Source organism: Mirounga angustirostris, unplaced genomic scaffold (assembly GCF_029215605.1).
Source record: "Mirounga angustirostris isolate CCGP_5_RB_7025 unplaced genomic scaffold, mMirAng1.0.hap1 SCAF_11, whole genome shotgun sequence".
NCBI lineage: Eukaryota > Metazoa > Chordata > Mammalia > Carnivora > Phocidae > Mirounga > Mirounga angustirostris.
In genome coordinates, this window is record NW_026991719.1 from 126171143 (window position 1) to 126189837 (window position 18695).

The 18695-nt window shown below is 57.4% G+C and overlaps 1 protein-coding gene across 8 annotated transcripts; it reads right to left on the bottom strand.

Moving 5' to 3' along the window:
* Nucleotides 1-53: 53 nt before the first annotated feature.
* Nucleotides 54-18563, bottom strand: G6PD (glucose-6-phosphate dehydrogenase). Of its 8 annotated transcripts, none has more exons than XR_010406286.1 (14): nt 18333-18545; nt 17337-17464; nt 10409-10446; nt 10218-10326; nt 9332-9549; nt 7979-8137; nt 7721-7846; nt 7252-7345; nt 6746-6932; nt 6395-6630; nt 6236-6312; nt 6011-6103; nt 397-1354; nt 132-265 (listed from the first exon to the last, which is right to left on the bottom strand). XR_010406286.1 is itself a non-coding variant. In XM_064574765.1 (14 exons), the coding sequence occupies exons 1-13, from the start codon at nt 18442-18444 to the stop codon at nt 1330-1332; spliced, it is 1602 nt and encodes a 533-aa protein (XP_064430835.1). In that variant the 5' UTR covers nt 18445-18545; the 3' UTR covers nt 136-265; nt 1287-1329. The 8 variants fall into 8 exon arrangements, 7 of the variants coding, with proteins under 7 accessions (XP_064430832.1, XP_064430835.1, XP_064430833.1 ...); XM_064574765.1 differs by having other exon boundaries at nt 136-265; nt 1287-1354; XM_064574762.1 differs by lacking the exon at nt 397-1354 and having other exon boundaries at nt 54-265.
* Between the last annotated feature and the right edge of the window lie 132 nt (nt 18564-18695).

Genomic DNA, 18695 nt, shown 5'->3' on the forward strand with positions numbered 1-18695 from the left:
CAGGCCCGCCTCCGCCACGCGTCCTGGGCGCCGGGTGGGCGGGGCCCGCGCCGGCCCCGCCTCTGAGTGCGCTTCGCGGGGGCGGCCCGGCCGCCGCAGGGGAGGAGCCGTGTGGCCTCCGCCGGATCCCACGTCGGCTTTGAAGCACAAGTCTCCCCTCAGGCTCCTCCAAGGTGGGAGATGCCAGCCTTCCTAGGCTTCGAGGGCTGCGGTTGAGCTCGTGGCCTGCAGTCGGATTCCTGAAGCCTGGGCGAAGCGGATGGATCTGGGGGCGTAATTGGAAATTGTTTTAAAATTGAGATGTGTGTCTTTCAGAAAGCTGGAGGCACAGGAGAGTACACGGGGGAAAACAGGAGAGCGCGACGAGCCCGAGGCCAGAGCGCTGCCTTTCCTCACACTGTTCTCTAGACGGAAGCACGTCCACACGGTCTCGCGTGTCGCCGACGGCGGCGAGCTCCTGCCCGCGCCCCTCCTGCCCTCCCGAGGCGGGAAGGCAGCCGTGACACCGCCCAACGCACCAGCAGAGCGGCACCCGCCTCGCTCCCTGCAGGGCAGCAGCCCGGCGGCCTGAGAGCCCAGGAAGCATCTGTGCCCTCTGACCCAATCATCCCACTTACGGGAACCTTCCTAAGGAAAGAATCCAAAATAGATAAAGCTTGTAGTGCCAGGCAGTGACAGCTCTGGCTAGAATCCAGTAGCTTCTCCGTTGGTATACACAACATACAAGATCAAGGTAGTCAGTTTCAGGCCCCTGCTGCTGCAGTCGGGGATTAGTATTTTTTTTTTTTTCTTTTTCATGAACTTGGGATCAGAGATAATGCTGACCATCCGTCAAACGTACAGATCTGTGAGTAGGGAACCCTGGGTACGACGGGTCTTTCCTGCAATGCTTGTAGTTGTGCCCAGTGGAGGGAGCTCCTGGCTACCCACACTCTTGGGCGGCCAGCCAGGCATGGGGCACCTGCCAGACTGGTAGCTCAGAGACAAGTGTTTACATCTTGCTCAGAGCAGGCATTTCAGAAAGTTTGGTTTAATGAGTCCCCCTGAGGGTCCAGAGGCACATCCACCATCCCCACAGGCACCACCTAAGTGATGGGATCCAATTCCAGATCTTCTGGGCCTTCTGGGGCAGCCTTGCACAACTCCCTTATTTCCTCTGGGACTGCTTTTCAGTCAGGACATAGAGAGGATTACACTCTCATGTCCTAGGCCCTCATGTCTCCTCCTGCCCCAGTGCAGGCAAGGGGCGTGACGTAGCACAGAATGTCTCCTCTGGGTGCTCTTACCTGTGCCATAGCTGAGGTGCCACTGGAGTCCTCAACAGCTCTCTCATTTGCTTCTCTCAGTGTAGACGCTGAAGCGGAGTTATCAGTTGATGGCCATCATATGGGCCTGCGTGCTTCTACCCCTGAGTCGGTCTCCTCACCTGGGACCTCTTGCCTCGACTCTAGATTAGGCGATCAGATCTCAGGTGACAATTGATTGCTCCCACCTGGTCCGTCCTGCCTCTGCCTGTCTTCAATAACCCACAGCTTAAGGGCCAGTGGAATATGGCCTCAATGGCCCCTCCTTCCACTTTCCAGAACAGGCAGCAAGATTTGCACATGACTGTCCTCATCTGGGCTCTCCCATCTCTACCTAGTGCCTCATTCTCCTTTCTTGCACGGGGGTCAAGACCTGGGCTTGCACTGTAATGCCGTCACCTGGGCCCTCACATCTCAGGCTGCTGTAGCCACACTCTGATGGGGCTCGGGTCTCTGCCCCAGCATAGCTCGCACCAGCTCACACGGCTGCAGCGCTCCGTGGGCATCGCGTCTTAGGTTCTCGCTCTCCGTCTCAGGGTAGGGATCCAGATCTGAGCTAACAGTCAAATGACCTCACCTGTCCCTCATTCCTCCACCCGAGGTTAGGCACCAGGAGCTGAGGGGAAAGGTGACTCTCCACTCCTGACCCTTAAGCCTTGCCTCAGTGTCAGCATCCAGAAGTTAAAGGTTAGTTGAACGTTGAAACTTGGGCCCACCCAGAGCTGAGGGGACTGTTGGCTGTCCTCACATGGGCCCTCCTGTTCCGTCCCCACATAGAGATCTAGAGCCAGTTGAAAGCCCTTATGCCTCGGGGCGCCTGGGTGGCTCAGTCGTTAAGCATCTGCCTTTGGCTCAGGTCATGATCCCAGGGTTCTGGGATCGAGCCCCGCATCGGGCTCCCTGCTTGGCGGGAAGCCTGCTTCTCCCTCTCCCACTCCCCCTGCTTGTGTTCCCTCTCTCACTGTGTCTCTCCTGTCAAATAAATAAAAATCTTTGGAAAAAAAAAAAAAAAAAAGCCCTTATGCCTCAGCACCCATGTTGCCACCCGGACCTGAGGTGACAGATGGATCTCCTCACTGGGTCTATCATCCCTCTTCCCCATTGTAGGGCTCCAGAAATGAGGTGACACTTGTCTTAGTTCAGCAAGACCCTAACTACTGTCAGATCGTATTCACTCAGAGCTGAGATGACAGCTTAATGTCCTTACTTGGGACCTCATGCCTCTTCCCCATTGCAGGTTCCTAGAGCTGACAGTTGACTGTCTTCATCAGGTCCCTCTCTTTGTTCCTCAGTCATCCAGGGTCAGGTGACAGTTGTCATTACCAGGGCCCTTATGTGTATGCCCCAGTGTAGCACCCAGATCTGGGGTGTCAGTTGACTGCCCTCACCTGGGCCCTTGTGCCTGTCACAGTAGAGACGGAGCAGGAGGAGATCAGGAGGTCCCAACACTCTGCCCTCCCCACTCACACACGGTCATCACGTGTTGGGGGCCCCAGAGGAGCTGGGTCCCTCCTCTACTTTGGGCTCCTGCTGCTGCCCTTATGTGGATCTTCCCACACTTCCAGAAGCATCCTCCTTGGTGATGCCAGGCCAGTGGGTTCCCCAGGGGGCCTGGGAAGCCAAGAGGATTATCCCTGGAACACAGCTCTGCTGGGTCCCCCCGAGTCTATGAATGTCTGTGGGGCTCTGCAAAGGACTCTGAGCTTGAAGACCCCTCCTAGGGTCAGGAAGCACTCCCACATGTTCATTTATTTGGCTTCTCCCTGACCCCCAAGGGTTTGAAGTTATCCTCAGGTCTGTATCTTGAGGATTTGAGGTTCCAGGGTGGTGGGCCTTAGCGGCTGGGAACTTAAGAGTAGGCAGGACAGCACCCTCTGGTGGTAAGCGGGGGAAGGCGTGGCCACATCTTCAGGGACCCATTCTGCCCCATTCCTGGCCACCATCTCTTGTGTGTCACCCCAGCTCATCTGCCCATCCCAGGCATGAGGCTGCACCATAGTCAAGGGCAAGACCCTCTGTGGCTACGTGGGAGCCAAAGGGTTACAGGGGAGCCCAGGAGTTCCTAGGCTGGCCCCCACTAGCTCCTGGGGAGGCCTTTGCCACGGCCCCCTCTCCAGGAGGCCACAGGCACCAGAAGGACCAAGGCCACTGCCTGCTGGCTGAAGCCTGGCCTCCAATCCTGTCCACATGGAGTCTTCTCGGCTGCTCTGCATGACCTGGGCTAGGAGGGATCCTGAGGTCCAGATCCCACCGAGGAAAATGACCACTTAAAGGTCTGTGATCTGGGGCGCCTGGGTGGCTCAGTTGGTTAAGCGACTGCCTTCGGCTCAGGTCATGATCCTGGAGTCCCGGGATCGAGTCCCACATTGGGCTCCCTGCTCGGCAGGGAGTCTGCTTCTCCCTCTGACCCTCCCCCCTCTCATGTGCTCTCTCAAATAAATAAAATCTTAAAAAAGTCTGTGATCTGTCCTAATCCCATGAAGCTCCTTCCTTCCCTGTTTAGGTGACCTTGGTGATTTCCCTCCTTCCTTAACCTGAAGGCACCACCTCCCCTGGTTATAGGAGGGGACGGGGAGAGTGCAGATGGCACCCAGGGGTGACATGCTAGCCTCGCTTATGGGATGAGAAAAGCCCACCATTACAGTTTCTTCTTTATTTATGTATTGTTCCCAGGTGGGAACCTTGGCTCATCCCCCACAGCCAGCACTCTGCCTGTCAGGCTGTGCCCGTCTTCCTCACCCTCACCAGGCCTCCCACCTGTTGCCATCCCAGCCCAGGGGGACCATGCAGGAGGGAGCCCAGCTGGTTCTCAGTGGGAGGACCAGGAGAGGCCCAGATGGTCAGAGCAAAAAAAGCTCCAGGCATTTGCCTCCCAAGCAGGGTGGGGGACAGAGGGGCCAAACCCTGACAACCACAGCGCCCTGGGCTAGGTCTTCACCTGGCCAGGAGCAGAGCATCCCTCCTGATTTTCTGGGCTGCTTGTTCCCTCCATAAAATGTACCACCATCGCATCATTTTGTCCTTTTGTTCCTGCTTGGTTGCATCTCCCAGAGCCCAGGCTGAGGAGAGCTGGCGGAGAGGGCAGGACAGACACTCGGGCTGCCACCTTTGTGGGGAGTGTACTGGGATGAGCAGTGTCCCCCCAATGTGTGTCCACCTGGATCCCTGGAATGTGGCCTTGTTTGGAAATGGGAGTGTTTACAGAGAGAATCAAGGTAAGTTAGACTGAGGTCATGGAATGGAGTGGGCCCCTAATCTGATATGACAGGCATCCTTCTAAGAAGAGAAACCAGGAGGAGACACACACGCATAGACACAAGGCAGAGCTGGGGGAGGATGGATGTCTGCTGTCCTAAGCTCCCCCTCCCCGGCTGTGCTGCCATACCCCCACCCCGGCATCCGGGGTCAGTCACAAAAGCCCATTGCCTCTCCTTCCTAAGTACTTCTTGCCTCCGTAGACTGGCAATGCGTGTAAACGGCCCTCAGTGATTCTGTGACGTGACCTCGCTGTGGCAGGGACAAGGTCAGGGCGGAGGCGGCCCATGTGGGCAGCAAGTGCAGTGGAAGCATTCGCTGGAAGGTGAAAATGAATGTGACCCAATCTCGTACCCCTACACGGTCTGGTGATGAAATTCCGTGGAGTGGGGCAGGGTGAAGAGCACAGATGGTGGGGGGGGTACCTCTCAGGAGGCAGCTGGGCTCAGTCATGACTAGACGTGGGGTCAGGGGTGAACAAGGCCCAGACTGCCAAGCCCACGCTGGGGAGGGACGTGGGTGACAAGAACCGGGTGAGGGATGGGTCCACTGGCAGGAAGGAAACAAGCAGGGAGCAGGCGGGTGTGTTTGTGGATTTAATGGCAGGGGCTGAGATGGGGTGCGCCACTGGCTGTTTCTGCTTTTCCAGTGGCAAGGGGGCCCCCTGTAGGTGCACTGAAGTCGGTGGGCCATGGAGTGCAGAATTGGGGTAGTGGGGAGAGCTGAGGGGGGCAGAGGGGCATTCAGGGGGCCCAAGACACCGGGGACTGCTGGACAGCAGGGAGGTCCCTTCCAGCGGGTGACCAGGAATGTCGAGTGGCACTGAGACTGGTGTGAAAACACTTGACCCCTTCCCCCCAGTTCCAAGGACCTTGCTCATAGCCAGCAGGAGTGTGGGGTGGCCACTGGCCCACGGATGCCCGCCCACTGTCCCCTCCATCATCCCTCACTCCTGTCCCTAGGTGGAGGAGCCCAGGACAGGTGGAAAAGCCACTCTGCTTCCTTCTGCTGGGGCTCAGTCCAGTGGACAGAAGCTGGCTCAGGAAGGGCCAGTGGCAGCTAGAGATGGTCACAGCGCGAGTCTCGAGTGCTTGGTGGTTGCGGAATGTAGCTAGGCCCGGGGTGGCTGGGGGCCAGGAATGTGAGGCTAAGGCCTATGGTCCTGAAGCCCTCCCGATGTGAGGCTGGGGGGGCAGGGAAGTGGGAGGAACGAAGACAGACAGGGCCAAGGTGGGTGGGGTGGGGACCTGGGGCTCAGGGCTCAGAGCTTGTGGGGATTCACCCACTTGTAGGTGCCCTCGTACTGGAAGCCCACTCTCTTCATCAGCTCATCTGCCTCCGCGGGGCCTCGGCTGGGAGAGTGATAGGCAGAGGGGAGATGTGAGGGAGCCCCTGGGCTCCTGTGCCCCAACCCCGCAGTCCCATCCTTCCCTCCCTGCCCGGCCCCTCACCTGCCATAAACATAAGGGATGGGCTGGAGCTTCTCGCGCTCAATCTTGTGCAACAACGGTGTAAAGATCCGCCAGGCTTCCCGGAGCTCGTCACTGAGGGGGCACAGTATGGCTTTGGGGGGTGTTCATGGGGGCAGGCAGGGGGTAAGGGAGGGAGAAGGCTGCCGCATCACCTGGAGCCCAGCTCAGCCCCAGCACACACGGGGGGCACAGGGAACCCCTCACCTGCGCACAAAGTGCATCTGGTTCCCACAGAAGACGTCCAGGATGAGGCGCTCGTACGCATCGGGGAGCTTCACGTTCTACAAGGAGGAGGGTCCCTGCTGAGGCCGCCTGTCCACGCACAGCCCCCCAGCCACCCCCTACCCCGGGCCACGTGTCCACCTTGTATCTGTTGCCGTAGGTCAGGTCCAGCTCGGACTCCTCAGGGTTGAAGAACATGCCGGGCTTCTTGGTCATCATCTTGGTGTACACGGCCTCGTTGGGCTGCACGCGGATCACCAGCTCGTTGCGCTTGCATTGCTGCTGGAAGATGTCGCCGGCCACGTCGCGGAACTGCAGACGCACCTCAGCCTTGCGCTCGTTGAGCGCTTTGCCGCAGCGCAGGATGAACGGCACCCCTGTTCGGGGCACAGCTGGCTTCAGGACCTGCCCTGCCGGGGGCCCAGGCGGGAGGGAGCGGGGCTCCCCGGGGCTATGGCGGCCCCGCCTACCAGGCCCGGAGGCGCCACCTACCGTCCCACCTCTCGTTCTCCACATAAAGGACAACGGCTGCAAAGGTCGCAGTGGTGGACCCGCGGGGCACGGTGGGGTCATCCAAGTACCCTTTGGTGGACTCCCCCTCTCCGTTGGGGTTCCCGACATACTGGCCCAGGACCACGTTGTCTGCTTGCACCTCTGAGATACATTTTAACACCTTGACCTGGGAGAGAGCCGGGACAGAGGGGATCCTTGGGTAAGGGGATGGAGCAGCCATGTGTGGGACAGAAGACAGTAGGCCTGAGGAAGCCAGGGGACCTAGCAGGGTGGGCTTCCCGGCGGAGTGACTGGTCAGCACAGACAGGAGGACATGCATCACCCTGCTGAGGCCATGGCCATGGCTCTCCTACCCAAGGGCTCCCTGGGACCACCTGGACCCGCCCCCATCTTCTTCTGAAGGAGAGGCGATGGGTCTGCCCAGGGGACATGACAGTCACTGCCAGTCCTGGCAAAAGGGACCAGGAGGGGGCACCTCCACCCACCTTCTCATCACGGACGTCATCGGAGTCCGTGGAGGCAGGCTTCTCCATGGCCACCAGACACAGCATCTGCAGGAGGTGGTTCTGCATCACGTCCCTGCAGAGGGAGAAACAAGTGGAACTTGGCTCGGGGGGCATTTGGGCGGGGAGGAAGGAGCAAGGAGGGGGCTCACCTCCGCCCCCTCCCTGTCAGCCAGGTTCCGGGGACTCAGCACCTCAAATAGGGCTTCCTAGCAACAGGCTATGGGACTTGCTTCCTGAGCTCACATCTACCATTGAGGGCCCCCTAGGCAAGGGAAGAGACAGTGAGCCCTCCCTTCACAGCCACCACTGACCACTTAAGACACCCACTTGTGAATCTGAATTTTGGGGTGGGAGGAGCTCCCCAGAACAGGGAGGGGTGACCCTGCAGAATGGCAGGATTGCACCCCTTGCCTGTGCTGACCTCCCAGGAAAGGAGACAGGCTCTCACCGGATGATCCCAAATTCATCAAAGTAGCCCCCACGGCCCTCAGTGCCAAAGGGCTCCTTGAAAGTGAGGATGATGCAGGCGATGTTGTCCCGGTTCCAGATGGGGCCAAAGATCCTGTTGGCAAACCTGTAGGAGGGGCAGCGTGGAGGGTGCTGCTGTATCCTTGGGGGCAACAGCAGGATGGGCTGGGCCCCATGAGCGCCCAGCCCAGACCCAGTCCCCATCCACCCTGTCGCCCAGGCCTGGCCCTGGCCACACCTCAGCACCATGAGGTTCTGGACCATCTCCTTGCCCAGGTAGTGGTCGATGCGGTAGATCTGGTCCTCGCGGAACAAGGAGGAGATATGGTTGGACAGCCTGTCGGAGCTCTGCAGGTCCCTCCCGAAGGGCTTCTCCACAATGACACGGTTCCAGCCTCTGTGGGAGCCCAGAGCTGTGTCACCCCACACCCTCCCTGGGCAGCAGGGGCCAGAACTTCACCTTCCCCCAGGTCTCTCTCCCTGAGAAGAGGCAGAGCCTTCCCTCCCCATCTGCATTCTTAGGTGACTGGCAAAGCTCTGCTAGGTGGGCCCTTCTGCCCCACCTTGGCAGAGTCCCCAGACCTGAGGACACCTCCTGTCCTCCCCAGCCCTCAATGCCACACTGAGAACTTCCTCAGAAGCCTTCCTGCCTGACCCGCTGGTCACGAGGATAAGTGGTCCCGCTCCCTCCCAGTCCCACACTGGGAGCAGGTGGGGGAGCAGGGGGAGGGGATGTCAAGGGCACAGCTGCCTCTGCGGATTTAAAATGGCCAAAGGTCCCTTTCTTTGCTATTCCCCATGAACAGTTAATGTGAAACTTTGCGTTCGAAACCAGAACAAAGTGAAACAGATGACTGTGTCTTTGAGAGAAAGACGGACTGGCGAGCCAGCGCTCAAGAGGAAGCAAAATTCTTGTGCAGCAGTACCGCCACCTTGTGGTCATGAAGGGGACCTGGGGAAGCACCGAAAAACCAGGGAATAAGCGACCGGCAGCAGGAGTTTCATGGAGCAGTACCGCCACCTTGTGGTCATGAAGGGGACCTGGGGAAGCACCGAAAAACCAGGGAATAAGCGACCGGCAGCAGGAGTTTCATGGAGCAACACTGCCACCTTGTGGTCATGAAGGGGACCTGGGGAAGCACTGAAAAACCAGAGAATAAGCGACCGGCAGCAGGAGTTTCATGGAGCAACACTGCCACCTTGTGGTCATGAAGGGGACCTGGGGAAGCACTGAAAAACCAGGGAATAAGCGACCGGCAGCAGGAGTTTCATGGAGCAACACTGCCACCTTGTGGTCCTCGCAGGAACAGCGGCCAGGGAAAGTTCGATTTCTAGCAAGATGGGCCAAGGAGGGTCATCAGGAAGATTTTCAAGGTACGTAAGTGCGGTAGCATTCTTGGTAAATGCTATTAGAAAGCCCCTGTATTCATACCCTATTCTCTTCTTTGGAGAGCTAACTCATGTAGAGAACAAACAGGGGTCACCATCTTTTTCAGACTCGGTAGACTAGTTTGCCCCAGGGACTCTGGACAACTGCCAGACCAGGACAGGGCACACCTAGGAAGCAGGAAAGGCAAAAGACAAGCCTTACGTCTGGCTCATGCAGGTCTCGTGGATGTTCTTGGTGACTGCCTCATAGACTGTGGGGGGCAAGGCCAGGTAAAAGAGGCGGTTGGCCTGGGGCCCCTGGTGGAGGGCATTCATGTGGCTGTTGAGGCGCTCGTAGGAGGCCGTGTCGTCATACTGGCCAGCCACATAGGAGTTGCGGGCAAAGAACTCCTCCAGCTTGGGCTTCTCCTCTGGTGTGGCCTGAGAAAGACAGATACAGGGACACTGGCCCCTCCCTGGCCCTCCCTCTCTCATAGCCTGTAGCCCCAGCGGGCTCCGCCATAAGTCAGTCACCCTAACTCCACACTGGGTTCAGCCCCATCTCATCACCTATGCCCACCTACAGGGGGAGGCCTCGGGCCCTGACACAGAAGTTACATTTCAGGAAGCTGTGACCTGGCAGAGCTCCCTCCGAAGTCAGGACACCAAACTCTGGTGTGTTGGGAAAAGGCAGATGTGTAAGATTTCTGTGCTGAAGACACCGTTTCAGCTCCTGGCCCGGGCGGTGGGGGTGGCGGCGGCGTGGGAGGCACAGCAGGGAGGACCCAGCGTGTCCAGGTCAGAGGGGAGCTGGAAACAGGGGTCTCAGGCCGGAAGGGTCCCTGCACCTCGCCCTACGCTACTTCTGTCCTCCAAGAAGCGGCAAGAGCAGGTGACCGCTCTGGGGAAGGCAATGGGGAGAAGTGCTAGGGCAGGAGAGGCTCCAAGGGGGTTTCCTAATGTGGCCCTGCCCCTCTGCCATGGCCGGGGAGAAGGGGGCCTGTCCCAGGGAAGAAGCAACAGAGAGCAGGAGTGGGAGGAAGGAAAGGCCTCCTTGGGTGGGATGGGAGGGGGGCTGTCCCTCCTGGAGACCCCTGGAAGCCACTCACTTTGAAGAAGGGCTCGCTCTGTTTCCGGATGTCGGCCACTGTGAGGCGGGAGCGGGCGTAGCCCACGATGAAGGTGTCTTCGGGCAGAAGGCCATCCCGGAACAGCCACCTGAGGGCACGCCATGGCTGTGGCCGGGATGGGGAGGGCGGGGAGCGCTGGGGACAGTGGGACGGTGGGGGGACACGCTTACCAGATGGTGGGGTAGATCTTCTTCTTGGCCAGGTCGCCCTGTGGCAGAGGGAATAGGCATGGTTAGGAGACGCTGGGGGCATGACCTAGATGGTCTCCTCCCTTTTGACCTGGGCACCCGCTCAGGGTCAGCACTCAGCCGCAAGCATATCTCAAGTGGGAGACTGTGCTAGCTCTTTACCCTGACCCTGAGCTGCCTGCCCTGCAATCACACAGACCACGGTCTCTGGTCACAGTGCAAGCAAGTGGAGCCACACCCAGGCCAAAGAGGCTGCTGCTAAACAGCCCACAGGCTAAAGAAGAAAACCTGAAAACTCTAGAACCAAATGGCAACAACCTATGGGATGTGGCCTGAGATGCTGCCTTTAGCTCGGGACTAATGAGCTCAGGGCCTGATTTAAGAAGTCAGACAAAACAGTAGAATTTTAAAGCCAAACAAATTACAAAGCAGGAAATAATGAAAAATAAGAATTAATAAAACAGAAAATAAGCCAAAAGAAAATATCAAGAAAGCCAAAAGCTGGTGTTTGAAAAGGACTAATAAAAACAGACAACCCTCTGGGAAGACTACTTTTTTAAAAGGCACCAAGAATTAGGAGTGAGGGGCGCCTGGGTAGCTCAGTTGGTGAAGCGTCTGCCTTCGGCTCAGGTCATGATCCCAGCGTCCTGGGATCGAGCCCCACGTCGGGCTCCCTGATCGGCGGGAAGCCTGCTTCTCCCTCTCCCACTACCCCCTGCTCGTGTTCCCTCTCTTGCTGTCTCTCTCTCTGTCAAATAAATAAATAAAATCTTAAATAAAAAAAAGAATTATGAGTGCAACAGGACAAAAGTACAATCAGGAAAACACGGAAGGGGATTATGATGAACAACCTTATGCCATGTCTGACAACTTAGATGAAACGGACAAATTTCTATAAAAATCCAGTCTACCAAAACAGAGACAGGGACCTGAGTGGGGAGTGGTCATTAAGGAAACTGGATCGTGGCCATAAACTTTTCCACCAAGGCATCTCCAACACTGACCCTGGTGCTGGAACACTTCATTGGTGGATTCTACCAAAATGCCAGAAACAGGGAAGTCCATTCTGAGGCAGACTCTGCCTATAATCCAGAATATATAACCTACTCCTACACCATAATAAGGAAACAACCCAATGAAAAAGTGATCAGATACTTCACAAGGAAGAGAAATGAAGAGCTAATAAACACACGAGAAACTGCTCAAGATCATCAGTTGTCAGGAAAACGCAAATGAAGCCACTAGATGCTGTTTCACGTCCATTAGAACAGCTGTAATCCAGAAGACTGACAACACCAAGCGTTAGAGAGGATGTTCACAGCAGCCTCAACTCACAACAGCCCTGCGCTGGAGACAACCCAGATGCTCAATCACCAGGTAGATGGACAAGCTGAGAATGAAGCTCTAGGATAGGCAAAACTAATCAACTGTGGTAGAAATTACATCGCTGGTTGTTTGGGGTGGATTGACCGGGATGGCCATCTAAGAACTTCCTGGAGAGATGGCAAGAAAGGCCCTATATTTTTTTGTTTGTTTTGTTTTTAATTATTTATTTGAGAGAGACAGAGAGAGAAAGAGAGAGAGAGAGAGCATGAAAATGGAGGGAGGGGCAAAGGGAGAAGGTGGAGGAGAATCTCAAGCAGACTCCCTGCTGAGCATGGAGCCCAACTTGTGGCTCGATCCCAGGACCCCAAGATCATGACCTGAGCCGAAATCAAGAGTCGGATGCTCAACCGACTGAGCCACCCAGGCGTCCCTCATCACACTACTGTGTAGACTTTGTGGATGTGCGAAATTTTCCACAATAAAAAAAAAGGTATGAACACGTGGCAACTTCAAGCAACAATATGGCAGATCCCAGAAATTCCACAGAGGACTCCCTAGAAAGAATCACAGAGTTCCTTCTCCCCAGGCTCCAGTTCGGTCACTGCAGCCATCCCAATATGCTTTAATTTTGTGACCTGACAAAGGAATTGTCTCCTTCAGGTGGAAGAGGAAGGGGCAAGAATGGCCACAGGCTCCTGAAGAACAGAAGAGCAGAGCACCCTTTCATCTGCCTACCCTGTAATTAGAGCGTGGGATGGGCCTGGGCTGTGAACCCATGCTCCACCGAGCATTGCCAATCAGTGGGGAGAGAATAAGGCAAGCTGGGGTGCACTGGACTTGCCGTAGTTAGAAAAACGAACTCCAGGGATAAGGACCTGAATATTCAATGCAAAATTACCTTTTAGTAGCCATGTAACCATTGGATAAGCTCATTTCTATGAACTTATGAACCCACAAAATGGAAGCCACATGATCAGAACCAAAGTAATGCCAACCTGGTTCAATCCCCACCAGGGATAAGCAGTTAGGAAGGCACTCAGGGGGCTCTGGGGTGGGAAATCCCTGCTCTGGGTGGGGGCAGGTGCAGGCTCAGGGGCGCCTTGTGCCTCGAACGCGCGAGTTTCCTCCTGTTCTTTGCTCTACCTCAAGTCTCCTGGGGTGACCTGATGTCCCCCCAGGGCTTTAGGTGAGGACTTGCAATGTGGACCCCTCCACGTGTGTATCCCTGCCCAGACTTTAGTGAGCACTGAACCCACACAGTCAAGTGTCTACTGGTCATCTCCAGGCTCCCCTGGAACCCCAAACTCCCAAACCGGGTGTTTCCCGAAGCAGGGTTCCCTGTGTTGGTGCCCCTGCTCACATCTGCTAACTGTTCACCATTCATCTCCCGAGCAATCTGGAGTGGGTCCCTGTTGTAACGGCCACCTTCACGATGGCTGCTGTCACTGGTCCTTCATGGTCCGACTCCAGCCGCCAGCCCGGGAAGCTAGCTCCCTGCCCATGTCCCTCATTGCCCAGGGGCCCCCACTATGGCACCCTCACAGCGAATCGGCAGTGGCCGCCACTGGCTTCTCCCATCAGCGGGACTGGAGGGATACTCTGCTCAGGTCACCTCAGCCCTGCATGCTCCGGGAGAAACAATCAGAAGCACAGCCCGCAAACGCCTCCCAACCTTCCTTGTGGCAGGTGATGTTTGCTTATGATCAAATTCCAGCGGGCTGAGAGGACTCGGGATAGGCTGCGGGCAGTGGACTGGTAGCAGGGGACTAGTCTCCTGTCTGCTGAGTCACAGTGCCCAACACCCCAAGCTCTTTGTTCCTGCGGCTCCCCTTGGGATTAACTACCGACTGAACCTGCTTGCCTTGTTCAGCTCAGCCCCGGCAACCAGAGGCCTGCTGGGCTCCAAGTCATCCGAGGAAGAGGCGAGAGACGGCCCAGGACAGCGGTAGGGGTCCTGCTCCTCCTCATGGGAAGTGCAGTGGCCGGCCCTCCCCGCGAGCCCCAACCAGATGCCTTTGCAAGACTGAACACGGGAAGACCTCGACCAAACATAGGCACACCGTGTGTGGGGGTGGGGGAGATCACAGGGTCTCTCGGTGAAATGCGCCTCGGAGGCCTCCTGTCTTCCCAACCCCTGTCATTTTTGTCTGAGGACCACAGCAGGGAAAGAGCTGCCCGGGGACATGTGGTGACTTTAGCAGGAGCAGCAGGACCTCATTAAGATCTCCAGCTACCAATATCTGTCCCAGTTGGGGCAAAGGGACTTGGGCCACCGCTTGCCTGTTGCCACCTAGGTTGGACCTCAGCTTCTAGTTTTAAAAGCCCAAACCACCGCTGACATCTCTGTTTGAGGATGTGAGGGCGGAGGGCGCAGCACAGAGCTTCAGAGGCCGCCCGCCAGCTGGAGGCATGGGAGGGGTGGGCCATCCCTGGCCCCCGGGGGTCACCCGGGTCAAGGATCTGTCTGGCCTTATGGGGTGGAGTCTGGGCCCTGGCTGGGGCCCAGCTGGCTCCTGGGAACCGGGGAGAGAGAACCTGGGGGCTGTTGAGGTAGGCTCCCTCCTCCACCCTGGGGCTCATGAATCATCAGGCCTTTGGGGAAGTGCCAAGGTCATCATGACACAGCAAGAATCTTATCGACCCAAGGGGGAAAAGCAGCCCAGAAACATCCCCAAAAGAGGGGGGGAGCCAGGACTACCAGGTCACCCCTCGCCTAGGCGCACATTGGGATGAGGCCTGAACACCCATCAAGTCCATGGTCCTTACGGTCCAGGTGGGGAGACTGAGGTCCAGAGAGGTGAGGGGCTTGCTGAGAACCCTGCAGTGAGCCAATCCTGCCCATGCAGACTCCCTGTCCTGTTCTCTCCCTGCTCCTCCATTCCCTGTCAGGGAGAGTCCTCTAGCCTGTCCGAGGTCCTGTCAGATGGGGGAGGACATGATTTGCCAGGCCCAAGATCTCCCTCTCCCCAACACTGGTCTCTAAGGAGAAACTGGTTTCTTTCATTCCAGAGCTTTCCAGACAGGGAGCGTAAGTATCTCCACGCCCTTCCTGGCTGGGGGTGGGAGTTCTGAGGAGTGGGTAAGTGGCCACATGGGAGGAACAGAGAGCAGCTCAAAGCCTATTGGGTAACTGTGAGCCAGCATGAGGAAGGAAGCTGGGTGTGAGAGCAAGGCAGGTGAGGAAGGGGCAGGGGACAGCCATGTGGGCTACTGGGGGCTCTGCGTGTGCTCTTCTCTCCCTGAACCTGGCTCTGCAGATCTCACGCTGCAGGCCCTCTGCCTGGGACTTGTGTGCTGGAGGTGGCTGGGGACACAAGGGCCCATTTGTGTTTTCGGTCACATGTGCCACTAGGAGCTCTGATTGGGCTACTAACTCCCCTTGGGTCCCTTCCCCCCAGCACAGAGATCACACAGGGAAGGCAGCTCAGTATACTGTAGAGAAGGCACTTGATCACTTTGTTGGGTGAATGAGCAGTGAACTTGCTGGTTTCCCAGAAGAGCAGGTTCTGAGAGGATGTGCCCTCAGCACCACTCTGCCTACCCCTTATTGGAGAGTGGGAGCTGTTCTAGATGCTGCCTGAGCATGGGAGGCCCACCCACCTGGCTCCAGTCCCCTTGAGCAAACAATTCAGGACAAGGGGTGCCCCCCCACCTCACTCTGCTGTAATAGCACTTCCCATTTCTGCTCTGGAAGCGTCTGGTTGTCACTCTCGGAGCAGAGGAGAGCAAAGGGGAACCCTACCAATTGCAAAGAAAAGTTGCTCAACCCCAAGCTGGCCACAGGCGAAGGCAATGAGCTAGTGACAGAATCAGCTCAGCCCGAGGTCCCTTGACATTTGTTTCAAAAGCCCTCATTTGCTCCGCAGAAACACTAGAGGTGCAGAGAAGGAAAGACACTTGCCAGTCATACAGCAAGCTCAGGTGCTCTCAACAAAGCATCTAAGAGTTGAGAGCCTGGAGTCCTAAGCCATTTCTTATGGCCTGGGATCCTCTGGTGGAGCTTCCTATGACAGCCCGGTATGGGGGTGGGGGAAGGAGGAGGAATAATCCTGAGTAACTTTCTCCTCCAACCTGTTTCTTGGACCAAGGGCCTAATGGTCAGAGTCCTAGGTGTGAGACTTTGTGGCCAACACAGGTTTGCCTCCTCTAAGGAGAACATGCTGGGGCAGGGTAGAGACTAAGCCTGCTCCCCGCCACCCCATGTCCCTGGGTCCCCCTACCCTAGGAGTTACGGAGTCGGAGGACAATGCTTGGGGTGGCCCACCTTCCTTCCCTCCCTTCATCCCTCTGGCAGAGCCCTACCCCCACCCCCAGCACTGCTGAGTTCTGATTAGAATCACAAAAGCTGGCGGGGAGCAGGCTCTGCAAAGGGCAGTGGCACCTTATGATACATGAACAAAGAACCAAGAGGTCCATCTTCTAGAACAAAATGGCAGTTCCACAGGCTAAACAACAGGGCGGGGAGGGACAGGTCATAGCTCCTCAGCAGGCCTTGGAAGTTGGGGTAATGACATGGTGTTCAAAGGAAGGTCGAGCGTTTGTTCCCAGGGAACTTGCGGGAGAGACAGACAAGGTGGAGCTCAGGCCTCAGATCCTGCCTTTGGAACGGACTGTGACATCTACCGAGTCACAAACAACTTTGAAAAAAGATACAGAATGAATAGCCTGCCCTGTTTGCAGAACCAAGTTCTGCCAGAGCTAAGGGGACCTTGACATGGAAGGGCACAGAGAGACAATGCCTACTCTGTCAAGAGCTAGCTAGTTTGGGTGGGATTCTTGCATAAGATTATACAAAAAGTTACTGGCAGAAATGGTTACAGGATGGTTAGCAGGTTCTTCGTCATGCCTAGGGTGAAAACGAAGAGAGATCGCTTTTACTTGGAGACAAAACCCCGGCAGCTCATCTTGCCACCCAGCAGATCTTGTTTCCACGTGGCACACCGGCACACGGTGCTTTAGTCTGGGGGTCATGGCTCCACTAGGACCCACCCTCCCTCTGCTGTCGCCCCTCCATCACGTATGGTCCTCTGCCTTTGCTTCTACCCTTTGATCTTCTAGAACAAAATGGCAGTTCCACAGGCTAAACAACAGGCCGGGGAGGGACAGGTCATAGCTCCTCAGCAGGCCTTGGAAGTTGGGGTAATGACATGGTGTTCAAAGGAAGGTCGAGCGTTTGTTCCCAGGGAATTTGCGGGAGAGACAGACAAGGTGGAGCTCAGGCCTCAGATCCTGCCTTTGGAACGGACTGTGACATCTACCGAGTCACAAACAGCTTTGAAAAAAGAAACAGAATGAATAGCCTGCCCCGTATGCAGTTTTCCCCGTGGGGGAAGAAGTCCAATGAGACAGTTTTTAAAGTCCTCCCGGCTCCAGGACACGGGTCTATGGTCAATGACCTATGCTGGGTGGTACTGGGATGAGAGTGGCGCACAGGCAGGACCGAGAGAGAGAGCCCAACTGAGCAGAGCCCCTGGGGCCCCAAGACAATCAGCTGGGAAAGCCCAGGCACCCGGCAGGAAGGGACCCGAGGCAACGTCACACTCTACGCTTGGTTTTTAAGGTGTGGGGCCTGGGGGAGACTCACCGATGCACCCATGATGATGAAGATATGTGTATCAGATTGATGGAAGGCATTGCCCTGGTACAGCTCTTCCCGCAGGATTCCGCACACCTGGGTCCGGCTCAGGGCCACCTGTTCTGCCATGATGCTCTCTGGTTAAAGAAAGGCTCGTTGACAAAGCAGAAGAACAGAAGAGCATGGGGAAGTTGGCCACTTTCTGGAGGGGTCCTTTGAGGTCTCACCCCATGACGCCTGATTATTGAAACCACTCACTGAATGGCTGGGGGCTTAGAAAACTGCAGGCTCTGGGCTCCCACCATACTCCAGGCGGCTTTATTTCACGGCGTACTTTACAGAATTACTCAAAGCACTAGTGGATTCCAGCTAGAGCCTCAACTCTGCGGGACCACGTAAAGGTGCTGGAGCATTGCACAACTTGCCCAGGACCATCTCACCCCGGACTCAAGCGAAAACTCCACAATGAGCTGGAGCACGTTAGACCGTGCCGACGACGGAGTGCAACTCCAGCGCTCCTCCTGCCCAGCTGGGAGACGCCGGCGGATCGCCGCCCCTCTCAGGGTCCCAGTCTCCTCAGGGGTCCAATGGAGGGATGCAGGGGACACTGGGATCGGTTAAACCCTCTCGATTTTGCCCCGCTCCCAAGCATGGCAAATCAAAGGGCCTCGCGGCACAGCACGTTCCTCCGCTGGCGTGGCGCCTAGCCACTACGTTACCTGCGCCTCGCCGCCCTCGAACGCCGAGCTCAAAGCCTCGGAATCCCCGGCCGTTTCCGGGGGCTGCGCCCAGCCGGCTCATTTAACCAGCGGGGGCGGGCGCCTGGGCTGAGCTGACCGGCCTCAGGCGAGGCGCGCGGGCGGGGCCGCAGTGGCCCCTCCCCCCGTGGGCGGGGCGGAGCCCGGGCACGAGAGGTGCGCGCGCATCCCGCGCTGGGCCCCCCCCCCCCCCCGCCCTCCAGCCGCGTAAGGCTCCCACCCTTGGCCCGCCCCGCCCCTTGGGCACCTGCGCGGGCAGCCCGGCTGCCGGGCGCCTTCTCTCCCCACCGCCGCTGCGCTGCGTTCTCGGTGCCTCGCGAGTCCGCGTACAGCTTTGCACCGTTCGCCCGCGTACCCATTGCTGGCTCGGCCCAACCCTACAGTCCAGTTTTCTCGCCCGTCCCGGGCGGCCGTGCGCCCTCGCGGAGGGCTCCACTTCCGCCGGCAGTGTGGCCACGCCTCCTCGACCCTGTTCCTGGGCGGGGCCTTCTGCTGCCCAGCGGGGGCTCCCTATTAGCTCCTCCCCTGGCAGGGGCGGGGCGGCCCAACACCCGAGAGACGACGGGGAGACTGGGTCGCGACTCCCCAAAAAGTAGCAGGTGCTGCATGT

What these genes read in the sequence shown, in the direction of transcription:
- G6PD (XM_045884481.3), bottom strand. Translation starts at nt 18,444, where the DNA reads ATGGGTACGCGGGCGAACGGTGCAAAGCTGTACGCGGACTCGCGAGGC. An exon ending in GGAGAACGAGAGGTGGGACG is followed by an intron (nt 6,631 to 6,745) that starts GTAGGTGGCGCC and finishes TGCCCCGAACAG; the next exon opens with GGGTGCCGTTCATCCTGCGC. An exon ending in ATCCCTTATGTTTATGGCAG is followed by an intron (nt 5,912 to 6,010) that starts GTGAGGGGCCGG and finishes TCACTCTCCCAG; the next exon opens with CCGAGGCCCCGCGGAGGCAG.